Source organism: Panthera tigris, chromosome C2 (assembly GCF_018350195.1).
Source record: "Panthera tigris isolate Pti1 chromosome C2, P.tigris_Pti1_mat1.1, whole genome shotgun sequence".
In the NCBI taxonomy this organism is placed as follows: Eukaryota; Metazoa; Chordata; class Mammalia; order Carnivora; family Felidae; genus Panthera; species Panthera tigris.
The window spans coordinates 132,327,132-132,340,589 of NC_056668.1; the positions used below are offsets into that span (position 1 = coordinate 132,327,132).

General features: G+C 42.4%; 1 protein-coding gene across 4 annotated transcripts in view; it reads left to right on the top strand.

Moving 5' to 3' along the window:
* The window catches only part of OXNAD1 (oxidoreductase NAD binding domain containing 1), a 41,303-nt gene that overhangs the window by 16,956 nt on the left and 10,889 nt on the right, over positions 1-13,458 (top strand). For all 4 annotated transcript variants that reach the window (XM_007087354.3, XM_007087355.3, XM_015539909.2 and 1 more), the window contains one exon: positions 6,748-6,854. In XM_007087354.3, the coding sequence (XP_007087416.1) occupies positions 6,748-6,854 (107 nt within the window). The remainder of the gene's footprint in view (positions 1-6,747; positions 6,855-13,458) is intronic.

A 13,458-nucleotide genomic window follows, 5' to 3' on the forward strand; every position in this document is an offset into this window, starting at 1 on the left:
AGAGTCCATTTGTCATGCCGGGACCTGGTGTTGACAGAAGTTGTCACTTGACAGAAATTTGTGATCTTTCCTTTTCAGCAAATCCCTTCAGTAAAACCGCTTTCTTCTAGTTAGATTCCTATTCATCAGATTGGTTTTCTGCCACAATTTAAGTAATTTCTCTGGACCTTGATCTCCTCATGTGTGAAGTGATGTACTATTTTTTTCATGTTTATTTATTTTGAGAAAGAGAAAGAGAGAATCCCAAGCAGGCTGCATGCTATCAGGACAAGGCCTGACATGGGGCTCAGTCTCATGAACCTGTGAGATCATGACCTGAGCTGAAATCAAGAGTCGGACGCTTAACCAACTGAGCCACCCAGACACCCCAAAATGATGTTCTATTTTGAATAATGACTGAATTTTCCTTTGACTCTGAAATTCTCTATGCCCTAACTGTATTTTTGTTTAAAGTTATCTCTAATCCTGGCTTTGTCTAAATTTTTAAGCCAGCAAACGAATGAATGGGGGTAAACAGAGGAAGCCAGTCAGGTTTCCCACAGAAAGACCTATTTCCTGCGCAGAGACTTTTGCAGCAGCAATAACATTAAAATATCCTACATAAAACCAGTTTTTAAAATCAGTATGATGGAATTTCCTTTTAGATGCTGACCCCGTCAAACCATTAGAAATGTGTGCTAGTAAAAGTTGGCAAATGCATTGTTATTTTATTGAACAGTAGAAGAGTCTAAATATTATTTTATGGAAAACTTCATTTCCTGCCATGTGTTTTAACTTAGGACATGGCTAGTTGAGCCGTTAGTTGTGAAACCTTTTGATCCATTAAGCATGAGAACAAGTACAAATGTTAAAACATATAGTTTCCCCATCATGTTTTGCTTACTCATAAAAGTAGAGAAAGCTATGTATAACACAGGCCATGATTATAGTCCTTAATTATATGAAACTAGCTTCAGAGTAAAATAAAGATGTGGCTTTCAAAAAGATATTGCTAATGTTTTTAATCTGCATTACTAGAAATCTTTATAAAGTATGTGGATTCGCATTAGTTGAATAAAATAAAGTGTTAATAGGAAGGCACATCTTTAAAAAATCACGAATCGTGCAATGTATTTTGTGTGACCAGATACAGCAGTTTTGCCCAGATTATTAGGACTAATAGCAACAGGTGTATTACTGTTTGTATTAATTGCAACAGACATAAAGCATCTGGGAACATTTTTGGTCATAGAGACTGTCTACATGAAAACAGGACCTTTCAGTAGAAAGTATAACTTCTTTCCTTTCTTCACTGAATTTTATATTTGAACATTAGCAAGTTAGTGGTGATTTCATTTTGTACATTCTAGCATTTGACTGTGAGGCATGCTCACCTTGCAGCTGAAATTCAGTACACACCCCCCTGCCTCCGCCCTTGATTATGAACGTTGGTTTCCCTGCCACCAGGTGACTCTTTAGGGTGTGTTTCAAGCTTATATATGTCTTGTTTTATCAGTGAATCTGATAGATGCCAGTTAAACGGAAAGAATCTAGCTCTTGGCTATGTTTTTACAGATTATAATATTAAAAGAAAATAATGTTTATAAAATAAACATTTTTTTGGTAAATCTGAAAAAAAAAAATGAGCATAATACTGTAATGGGGAGTCCTGTGGTGATTCCTAATAGTTGTTTTTGTAATAAGATATTTGAAATTGTGTGGCAAACAAAGGAAGAGTCCTTGTTCTAGTGAAGAAATCCCTGTCTTCCCTTACCTCTCTCACAGTTTTAAACATGAATCTCGATTTTTCTATAGTGGTTACCCCTGCCCCCTTCGTCCCTTTTCTTTTTAAACAACAAAAGGCCCCTGAACTTCTACTAGTTTTTGTTCAGGAAACCAATTTTAAGTGACTTTAAGTTAGAGTTTTCATGTATTCTGCAAATAGTTGCTGAGTCTTACTATGTGTTGGGCCCTGTGCTTGATCTAAGGAGTATCAGGTATAGATTCTACCCTACACCTGACCTCAGGAGGCTTGTGGTCTTGTGTGATGGAAGAGACGTGTTCATGAGTTCTTACAGTTACATCAATATGTGCAAAGTGTGATAAGAAGATGGAAACATTGGTAGAGTTGAGAGGCTGGGGAAAAGCAGGAAAACCTCAGACAGGGGTTAGGCTTTGAGCAGGGCCTGGAAAGGTGGGCAGGAGGTTGACAGAACTGAGAGGTGCCTGCCCAATGACTCAGGCAGACTTTAGGGAGGCAGGCAAATGTCAGGTGCCTTTGGGGACCAGCGAATTAGCCAGTTTGGCTGGTAAACACTAGCATAGGGATAGAGGAGGGCTTAAGCTACAAAGGCCTTTTAGCATTTTTTTTTTTTTTTGAGTTGAGTATTAGCCCCTGAAGGTTTTTGAGGTGGAGAATAACTTGGTGAGGTCAGAATATTAGCAGTATTTACCTGTTGGCTGCTTTGAGAGAGACAGGAAGGAGTCTAAGGCAGCAGTTCACGTGAGAAGAAATTCTTGGCTGAGGATGCTGGTGAGTGAGCACAGGGAGGAAAAGACATGAGCTGAATTCATGGAACTTATTCATGGTAGGGACAGAACGCCTAGAAGAGAGTCAAAGATTCTGTGTGTGTGTGTGTGTGTGTGTATGTGTGTGTGTGTGTGTGTGTGCATATGTGTGTACCAGTTGAAAATGGATTTGACTCTCTTGCATCCAAGATGAGCCCTGACTAGAAATCCTGATGATGGAAAGCAGCCATTCTGTAGGGTGCCCTGAGGGCAGAAGCCGCTTTCTCCATCTGCCTCTTCAGTGCCAGGCAGCACATGCTCAAGAAATGCCTGTAGAAGGGATGAATATTGTAGATTTAGTTGGACACATAAGTGAGTTTACGCTTGGGATGGGACTAACAAGTGATGAAGGGCCAAGCACAGCTAGGTTTGAAGCCAGACTCGGCCACTCCTGACTGATCCTGAGCAAGCTGCTACACCTTTCTGTTTCCTTATGTACAGAATAGAGGGTAAGAACACCATCTGTTGGGATATAATATGATTATTCATATTGACTGAATGAATTGGTGTACATGAGACATCTAAGCCTGTACCTGGATGCCCCTCAGACATTGGCTGCTGTTACTCACAGGGGAGTGTAGATGTGGGCCTGATTGCCAGCAAAGTAATGAGGAGTTGGGGTGGGGGTTAGTAGCTTTGGGAATGGCTGACAGCCTTGGCCAAGAGATAGGAGAGGGGGTGGGAGTGAGGCAGTTTAGACAGAGTGCCCAGTGGGGAAGGGCAAGGAAGAAAGGTAAAGGAGCAAGGACCGGGTTGGAGAGGCAGGAGGGGACCCTGTAGAAGAGTTCAATGTCAGCTATCCCAGGCAGAAGAATGTTTCAGGATGGAAGGGAAGTAAAAAGTATCAAAATCAGGGGCGTCTGGGTGGCTCAGGTCATGATCTCGTGGTTCACCAGTTCGAGCCCCGCATCGGGCTCTCTGCTGACAGCTCTGAGGCTGGAGCCTGCCTCACACTCTGTGTCTCCCTCTCTCTTTGTCCCTCCCCCACTCATACTCTGTCTCTCTCTCTCTCTCTCTCTCTCTCTCTCTCTCTCAAAAATAAGTAGCACATTAAAAAAAAAAAATTTTAAAGTGTCAAAATCATAGAGCTCAGAGAAGGCAAGAACTGAGCCTGGACATTTGAGTTCATTTGTTCAGGCAGACATCATTAGAACCTGTTGCTAGAGAACAGAAGCTGAGTTACCTGTGTTTACCGAGCGCCTCAGAAGATTCTGTCAGATAAGGAAGTATCAGAGGCAGAGATTAAAGGCCAAATTTCGGGGCGCCTGGGTGGCGCAGTCGGTTAAGCGTCCGACTTCAGCCAGGTCACGATCTCACGGTCCGTGAGTTCGAGCCCCGCGTCAGGCTCTGGGCTGATGGCTCGGAGCCTGGAGCCTGTTTCCGATTCTGTGTCTCCCTCTCTCTCTGCCCCTCCCCCGTTCATGCTCTGTCTCTCTCTGTCCCAAAAATAAATAAAAAACGTTGAAAAAAAAAATTAAAAAAAAAATAATAAAGGCCAAATTTCTAAAGTTGCTTGAAGACAATAAGGCTTTTTTAAAGCTTATTTATTTTGAGAGAGAGAGAGAGACAGCGAGCTGTGGGGCCTGAACCCACAAACCATGAGATCATGACCCACTCTGAAATCAAGAGTCGGATGCTTAACTGACTTAGCCACCCAAGTGCCCCCACTATGGCTTTTTAAGTTTGTTCTAGCAAATAGATAGGACGGGGTACAAAGGCCACTGTACTTTACAGGTTCTTCTCGTCCTCTATGAGAATAGGCCTCCTGGGGGTGTGTAGTGCTCATTCTGCAAGGTCCTACATGGAAAGCACTGGTATGGTGGTATATATAACAATAATGAGAGAATAAAATGTAATGTATAATGTAATAAATAAATACTAGTAAGCTAATTATAATGAATGCCGTGAGATACGTTGTAACAGACACTTAATGAGTACTTAATTATGAACCAGCAGCATTATAAGTGCTTTGCACATATGATCTCATTTAATCACCAGCAGCTCTGAGGTACAGGTGTTGTTGACCTTATTTTATAACCGAGAGGGGCTGGGTAATGTGCTCAGGGTCACACGGTTGGTAAGTGCGTGCTGGGGCCGGGATTATATACCCGGCAGTGTGGTTACAGAACATGTGCTGTTAGCAGCCACACTATGCTGCTTCCTTTTATTTTGGAAGGCAGATGGCGTTAGGTGTCCTGCCTGATGAACAGGAGGTCTAGAGAGAGGAACTGTGGCCCTGAAGGAAGGGGCTGGTGGGAGTGGGGGAGCACAGGTTTGGAGAGGATGGGCAAGACTAGGATCAGAAACTCGGGGAGATGGTCAGTGTGGAAACTGACCTACTTGCTCTCAAGGAGGGGAGAAGGAGGACAGGCAAAAATCCAGAGGAAGAGAGGCAAGAGATTTTATGGGAGCAGGAGAAAGATAAGACATTTTCAGAGATATTTTGAGTCGGTGAGGGAGACCACCATCCATCTGGAGAATTTTGCAGTGGGTTTTTAAGAATTGCTTCCCACTGGTAATTTGATTAAACCTAGTCCTATGGGAGAAAGGGGTTGAGGGGGAGCAGTGTTAGGGTGTGAGGTTCATTGACCTTGACAGCTTTCCAAGGCACCCTTTAGTGGAGCCGTGAAACTAACACCATCCAAGGAGAATGACTGTATTTTGGTCACCTGCTACTGCTTTGATTTGCTTCCAGAAGTGGAGTTGAATGGCAGTAGGAGGTTGAGGAAAGAGTCATGTTGTCTTTTTTGTGACAAGATGTTCTGAAGATGTCATGTGAAGATGTCTCAGATTTCAGGAGGAAGAAAAACCCAAAGGTGGAAGAAACAAAGAATGAAGGAAGCAGAGGCATTTTGAACTCAAGAGCTGCTGAGGTGTGGATGACACTGAGGAGTGCCTGGCTCAGACCTTAGAATTTTCTAGAAACCAGATACGTTGTTTAGGATAGTGCTTCTCAAACTATCTGTAGCGAGGAGCTATTTTTGATATTGTTCTAAGGCTGTGGACTGTTTATATTTTGGCAAATATCAACAGTGAATTAGAAAAAATAAATTACAAATCATAGGGAATACAAACCCAATTTGTTGTCTATTATTAGATTCAACAGACTCTGTGAAATTGCTAAAAATAAGTTGCTAAGTGCTTGTAATTTCTGAAATTAGCTTGTCATGGACTTCTTACTGGCTCAGAACAAACATAGGCTCGTAGCTGACAGTGGGTTTCACTTTGTGTATGTTGTCTGACCGAGAATTTAGACACCAGGCAGATGGTTCACAGGGTTCCAGTTCCCCAAGCTCTTTCCAGATTATCCAGCCTGGTGCATGGAATATACTAGACACTCAACAAGTAAACACTTGTTAAACAGCCCCTTTAAGAGATGATTTTGAAATGTGTGGGTGGCTCAGTCGGTTAAGCACCTGACTTCAGGTCATGATCTCGCAGTTTGCAAGTTCAAGCCCTGCATTAGCCTCTGTGTTATTAGCGCGGAGCCTGCTTCGGATCCTCTGTCTCCCTCTCTCTTTGCCTCTCCCCCACTCTCTCTCAAAAATAAACATTTAAAATTGTTTTTTGAACATTTATTTATTTTTGAGACAGAGAGAGAGAGAGCATGAACAGGGCAGGGTGAGAGAAAGAGGGAGACACAGAATCTGAAACAGGCTCCAGGCTCTGAGCTGTCAGCACAGAGCCCGACACGGGGCTCGAACCCACGGACCGCGAGATCTGTATTCTGCTGAATTTGTGGGGCCCCTGGGTGGCTCAGTCGGTCAAGCTGCCACCTCTTGATTTCGGCTCAGGTCATGATCTCAGGGTTGTGAGATCGAGCCCTGTGTCAGGCTCAGCTTGGAATGTGGAACCTGCTTGGGATTCTCTCTCTCTCCCCCTCTCTCTCTGCTCCTCCCCCACTGTGTCCTCTCTCTGTCTCAAAATAATAAACTTTAAAAAAAAAGAAAGAGAGATGATTTTTATATGCAGAATAAAATTTGAATAGTTTGAATGCAAGTCTCTCAAAAATAAGATAACTAAAATTTGTTGACCTGGTGGTAGGCAGCATTTTAAAGCAAAGTGCTCTTTCCCTTGTTTTGCAGTTTACAAAAAACCACATCTTTGTAGATTTCAAGAAACCTTAGTTACCAGAAAGCATAGTTTGTTTCTCACGTGTGTACACACTAACCTCAGCCACAGTTCATCTTTTGTCTCTAGGTCGTGTCGGCCGCTAAGGTTTGTGGGGCTGCTGCTGAGTCACCATCAGTGAAAAGGCTCCACCTGCTTGTTGCTGATAAAGATTTTTCTTTTAAAGCTGGCCAGTGGTAAGTGGCTTCTCTCTTTCCTTGGTGTTTTGTGTTCAAGGAGTTGCCATCAAATAGCAGGGCTTAGTTTTTCTTCTGGAAAGGACTACATTGGCTGGCTGTTTCTCCTGAGGAGTAGGAATTCTAGACCATCCCCATTCAGGGGGAGCCTCCTTTGGGCACGGAGAGAGAATCTGATTCATTTCCTTGCCTCGGAGCTCACCTTGGTTTTGAGCCCTTGACCTTCTCAGTCGTGTATGAAAATTGCTGCCTTGAGTTTTGTGGATTGAAACAAAGCAGTTAGTTCTGAGCCAGGGACCTGACATCTCTGATAATTATGCTCTTCAGGAATGGTCGCTATAATAGAATGCACTGGAATAATCTAATCTGCTTGAGTTATTTGTTGCTGGAGATTGATACATTTTAAAAAATTAGCCTTTGTGTCAAATACAGAATAAACACAGCAGTCTGAAAAGGAGAATACCCAGTTATGTCACAGAGCTGACCACCTTCTTGACTGAATTCCCGTATCAGTTGTCTGAGTTGAGTTTAAGTATTTTGCTGAATTTATTACCAGGATCCCCCAACCAGGCCCAGCCTGCATCACACTCCTGATTCTGTCCGATTTGACACCAAGGACCAGTCAGAATACAGACAGGGTGGACAGCCCAGCTGTCCCACCGTTCCTGTGAATGGCCTCCCTGAGTTGCAATTCAAGTTGAATTGTAAATAAAGCAACTTGTATTTCCTTAGGAAAGGTGTGTTTGGGTGTATGTTTCCTTTATTTAAATAAAGCATTCATTTCCAAGTGAATTTCTGGCATGTCAATCTTGGTAGTCTTTCTTAGGAGTCACTTGACTAATTTTGGCAGTCCATCTGGAAATGTGGTTTTGTTAGAAGGAGGATGTGTGATAATAGCAAGTGTGCTAATAGCAAGAGTTAGCAGTCTTGTGTTCATAGTTTGCCTTTGAATTTAGAACTAGAAAACAAGATGCTGATTGCCATAATTTGCGTTTGTGAGGCAATTTACTGCAATCTTAGCACATGTTCGGTGATGCATATTAAATGCATTTGGGCTGTTTTAGGGGGGCGGGCAACATTTTTACCCTTCAAAAATAGTTAAGCAGTTATTACATTGAAAAGTGGAGACTTTAATTGTGATGATCTGTCTTTCCATATTCCCCTTTCCGTGGAAGTGTTTGGGTCCTGCGCACAGCATTGTCTCTGTGTCTTCAACACCGAATTGCACCAAGACTCCCGATTAGAGAAGCCTGTACGTTGGTTTGTAATGCTGCGACCTTGACGGACCTGCACATGTATTAGCACTTGCAACTGTAGTCACCTGATAAGAAAAATACCATCATTCCCTAGTGATATGTGTAGAAATAGGATTCCCTTGTGATCCTCAAGATAAAATCTTTCAAGTTTGGGGTTCTGTGTCCCATACCAATGAATGGATTTGGTAATCTCACTGATGTCAGAATTGGTTTTAGAATGTGCCCAGACAGACTCCTGTTTCAGAGGACAGACATAGGGGTGGTCATCTCCGACTATTTAGTATTGATCTTTCCCTGTCACGGGGCCATCAGCACTCATTCGCATCATCTGAACCTTAGATTGCTCCCTTGGGGCATCCGGGTGGCTCAGTCGGTTGAGCGTCGGTTGAGCGTCCGACTTCGGCCCAGGTCATGATCTTATAGTTTGTGAGTTCGAGCCCCGTGTCAGGCTCTGGGCTGATAGCTCAGACCCTGGAGCCTGCTTTGGATTCTGTGTCTCCCTCTCTCTCTGCCCCTCCCCGGCTTGCACTCTCTCTCTCAAAAATAAACAAACATTAAAAACAATTAAAAAATAAAATAAAACATTTCTCCCTTACTACTGACTTATTGTATGGTTCTGGAAGTTGTAAGTTTCTTTGGGTATTTTATTGCTTGGTTACAGAAGGGCCATTTGCTTAGGTTGGTGATGCCTGTGTCTTCGGTGCTGTTGCTGGGATGGCACATGCTCTGTGCTCTCTTAGATCAGCAGCTCGGTAGTAACCTCCATGTGGCATTTTGGGGAAGAGGGCAAGGATCTAGGAGAGAGGGAGTGTGGGCGTGGCTGCCATGCAGTCTGTGTAGTTAGGATTATCAGAGTGGAGTACTGCTAGAGATAAGGTAGAGGATTGCCCCTGGGCTTATCTTTGGGGTCAGAGATTGGGTCACGATCGATCCCACGTCTCTGAATTCTTGACCACTGGCCTCCTCTGATACCTGCCAAACAGGGACGCTCTAGACCTGCCTTTAAATAAATAAATGAATGCTCTGGAGCTTTGGGCACAGGTCTCCAGGTAGACACTTTAATGTAGGCCAGAGATCAGCCTCTGGGGCTCTTCTGTGTTACACTGTGTTCCTGTTGGACCTTCCAGAGGGGACTAATTCCTTTTGGGAAACCAGTTCCAAGAACTCAAGTAATCCAATCTAAAGAGAAAGGCCAAAAGAGGGCACTCCCTCAAAACCATTGCTAACTGGAGCAGGACTAAACCTTTTAGGCTTCTGTCACTAGTAGATCTACTGCCTAGTAGCTAGGTGAGTCCCATTCTTGACCTTCTCAAAAGTCCTCCTTCCTGATGGTAGAAAGATGGGGATTTTCTCTTGGGGCTGGAGTGTGCCACCAACGGTCTCCGTATCATGTGTGAGTGCCTGAAGTTGGCAGAGTCAGTGTTCCTTGTGGCACTCACTGCTGTGGGCCGGGTCCGTCCTCTGAGGGAGGCTGTATCGAAGCGTCACATGCCTACTGCTCTGGAGACCACGTGATTCACATGCTGGCTTTTCTAGCTCTGTGATGTGGGTAGTTTCCTCTTTCTCTGGGCTTCAGTTTCCATGTCTTTAAAGAGGGAATAGTAATATTCCTATGTCTTGGGATGTCAGGTGTTTAATACAATGCCTAATGTTTAACTTTATTAGTTTGTTTTTGCTTTTTGTTATAGCCAGTGTTTCACTCAGTCAGTTAGATTGTCTATCTGTGTTGGTGAGGCCCAGTGGACAGATTCCAATTCTTTGTTCCCTGGCTGGTTTCCCTGCTGTTGTTCGATAGAGCAGCAGGCCAAGTAGGAGTAGGTAAGTGTGCATCTCCACTATGATGATGCCCCTCCTGCCACAGTCAGTACTCGTTCCACGTGTGGGCTTGCAAGGACCAAGGGAAAGCAAGGCCAAAGCATTTTAGGAAAGAGAAACGTGTCTGTGACTTCATATAAGGTAACAAAAGTTTTCATGCTTGAAAGTGACTAAGTGAAGCACACGGACACCAAGAAGAAACAGATGAGAGGAGTGAAGTTAGAGAAATAAGACTACACCCCACCCCTCTAGCAGGGCTGCTGCCTTGTAGACAGTATAGAACCTAAATGGCAGTGTTCGGCAGCCCTGACTCTTACATGACCACACATAGAAAGTGCTCCACTCCTTGGTGTCATTGTTCAGACTGTGTCTTTGCCCACGCTTGTCTGGTGAGTGCTGTGTGTCTTTTAAGACTCCTCTGAGGTCTTTGTTAATCCGTCCACCCCTGGTAGAATTGACTACTTCTTCCATTACGCGCCCCCACCCCCACCTCCTGCCAAACAGAGTTTTAAAAAATAAAATAGTGGCTTTATTAGTATTTTCCTGATAAAAACAAGATCACGTATGTTGGAGCTAAGAAGAAATCTATGCTAAGTGCAGGTACTTCCAGACAGGCCTTAAATGATGAGCATTTTATCTCTCCCAAGCAGATTTTCTCATAGCCCATGTAATTATGTTTATCTGTTGATTTTCCTCCCATTAGGGTGAGTTTATTGAGGGCAGGAATCAAGACATACTTGCATCTTTACACCCAACACTGGCCACAGTGCCTGTACATGGTAAGCAGGTGCTGTCTGTGGTGTTTGCACAAGGGATGAGGGAGGGGCTCCAAGTACTCAAGCTGAGGACTAAAGAGTTTTAGGACCTCATGGTGAAGCATTGCCATTTGGTCACAATTTGCATGCCAGGTATGTGCGGGGCACTGGGGCTGCATCTGTGGGCAGGACAGGGCTGCCTGGTGTGCACAGTTGGATATGGACATGTGGCTTCACTACATAAAGAATTAGGCTCTTTCACCCAGTTCTTCTATACTCACTCATATAGAGTAGAGTAGGTGCCTCAACTCTTGGCTTCAAGAATGCTAATCTTGGAAAGGGCGTGCTTTATGAAATAATGTATTGTGAATATTCTCTTAAATCCATTCAGATAAAGTTTTTATGTCATTTGAATTCTATAGCATTTAATGAAGGAGTCCCTTTTTAAAAAGATTGGTTTCCAAAGTTACTAGAGGATTCCCTGTCATTCACCTGAGAGAACGGTCTGTATCAACATCGAGCAGCAGAGGGCGCTGTAGTTCAGGAGATGAAGCAGCAAACCTAGCTCATTGATTTACTTATTGTTTTGAATGTGGAAGCTGTGGAGATAACTATTAAACCTCTTCTCTGAAAGCAAGCAACAACTGTATTAATAAATATTAACTACAATCTTTAGATTTATATCTTGCCTGAAATGAAGAGGAAATAAAAGTATTGATGGGAAAGAATCAAGTGAATAGAGAAAAAAATAGCCTAGGGACTTTTTCTGGAGCACTTCCAATCCAGAACTGGTTTTTAAAGATTATAAAAAATGTCCGGATATTTAAGGCCAGAGATCAGAAGAGAACATATTTTAAGGTCATAGATCATATCAGTAGAGAACATAGTGTACCTTTCATGTAAGCCTACTGGTAGGAAAATAACTGGGGGAATAATGATACTTTTGCTCTTTGAGGGCTGAGAAACTTCTAGATTAGATGTTTGTTTTCTAGACATTGGGATGCGAAGTTTTTTGTGGTTCCAGGTTCTAAGAAATTTTTCTTTCCTTGGTATGTAACTAGCTTTGTTGTATTGCCTAGAAGCCCCACCAAAAAAGGTTTTCTATGGCATAGAAGTATCTAAGGCTTAAAACTTGGAAGAGTTCTAGACTATAGCAGTAAGGTTAGAAGAAAAGACAACATAAGATTTTTGGAACTTAGGTCACATCAGCATTTTAATTTGTCAAATGCCAGTGAAAGAATTTTTGTTGCTCTTTTTTTTTTTTTTACACTTTTAAAAAACTGGCTTATTGGGATATACTCTACATATCATAAAATTCACCCATTTAAAGTATACAATTCAGAGGCCCCTGGGTGGTTCAGTTGGTTAAATGTCCGACTCTTGATTTTGGCTCAGATCATGATCTCACGGTTTGTGAGATCGAGCCCCACTTTGGGTTTGGCGTTGACAGTGCGGAGCCTGCTTAGGATTCTGTCTCTTCTCTCCTGCCGCTTGCATGTGCACGTGCTAGCTCTCTCTCTCTCTCTCTCTCTCTCTCTCAAGATAAATGAATAAACTTAAAAAAAAGTACTCTTTAAAGTGTACAATTCAGTGGTTTGTACTACATTCACAGAACTGTGCAGCCATCAACAGAACAAAATTTTACAACATTCTTATCATCCCCGAAAGAAACCCTATACTGCTTATCATTCACTCCCCATCCTCACCTGCTTAACTGCTCTACTTTCTGTCTTTATGGATTTGCCAGTCTGGGTATTTCATATCAATGGAATTATACAGTAGGTGGTCTTTTTGGTGGCTGGCTTCCTTCTCTTAACACGATTTTAATGTTCATCTATGTTGTGGCATGTCTCAGTGCTTCATTCTCTTGTGGATGTACCTCATTTTGTGTATACATTCATCAATTGATGAAAATTCAGATTGTTTTCCCTTTTAGGCTATTACCAGTAATGCTGCCATGCATATTCATGTGCATGTTTTTGATTGGGCATATATTTTCATTTCTTGTGGGTATTTAAGAGTGGAGTTGTTGGTCATATGGTAACTCAGACATTTTGAGTCACTGCCAAAGTGTTTTCCAAAGTGGCTGCACCATATTACGTCCCCACCAGTAGTGTGTAAGGGTCCCAGTTTCTCAGGATCCTCTCTAATACTATTGTCTTTCTGATTAGCCATCGATCCTAGTGAGTGTGAAGTGATAGCTCTTGTGATTTTGGTTTGCATTTTCCTAATAACTAATGATGCTGAGCATCTTTTTATGTGCTTATTTGCCATTTATGTATTTTCTTTGGAGAAATGTTATACCAATCCTTTGCCCATTTTTAAGAGTTCTTTATGTGTTCTGTGTCAAAGTCCCTTATCAGACATATGATTTAAAAATATTTTCTCCCATTCTGTGTGTTGTCCTTTAACTTGATAGTATCATTTGTAGCACAAAGTATTTAATTTTGTTGCAGTCTAGTTTCATCATTTTTTCTTTAAAATGTTTGGTATCGTATCTTAGTAACCATTGCCGCAAAGAGTTATTCCTATGTAAGTCTTCTAAGAGTTTATAATTTTTGCTCTTACCTTTAAGCCTGTGACCCATTTTGAGTTAATTTTTGTATATGGTGTGAGGTAGGGGTCCAGCTTCTTCAGATATCCAGTTGTTCCAGCACCAGTCATTAAAAAGACGATTCTTTTGCCATTGAATTGTGTTGATCTCTTGTCAAAAGTGAGTTGACCGTATATTTAAGAGTTCACTTCTAGACTTTCAATTCTTTACCATTGATCTATGTA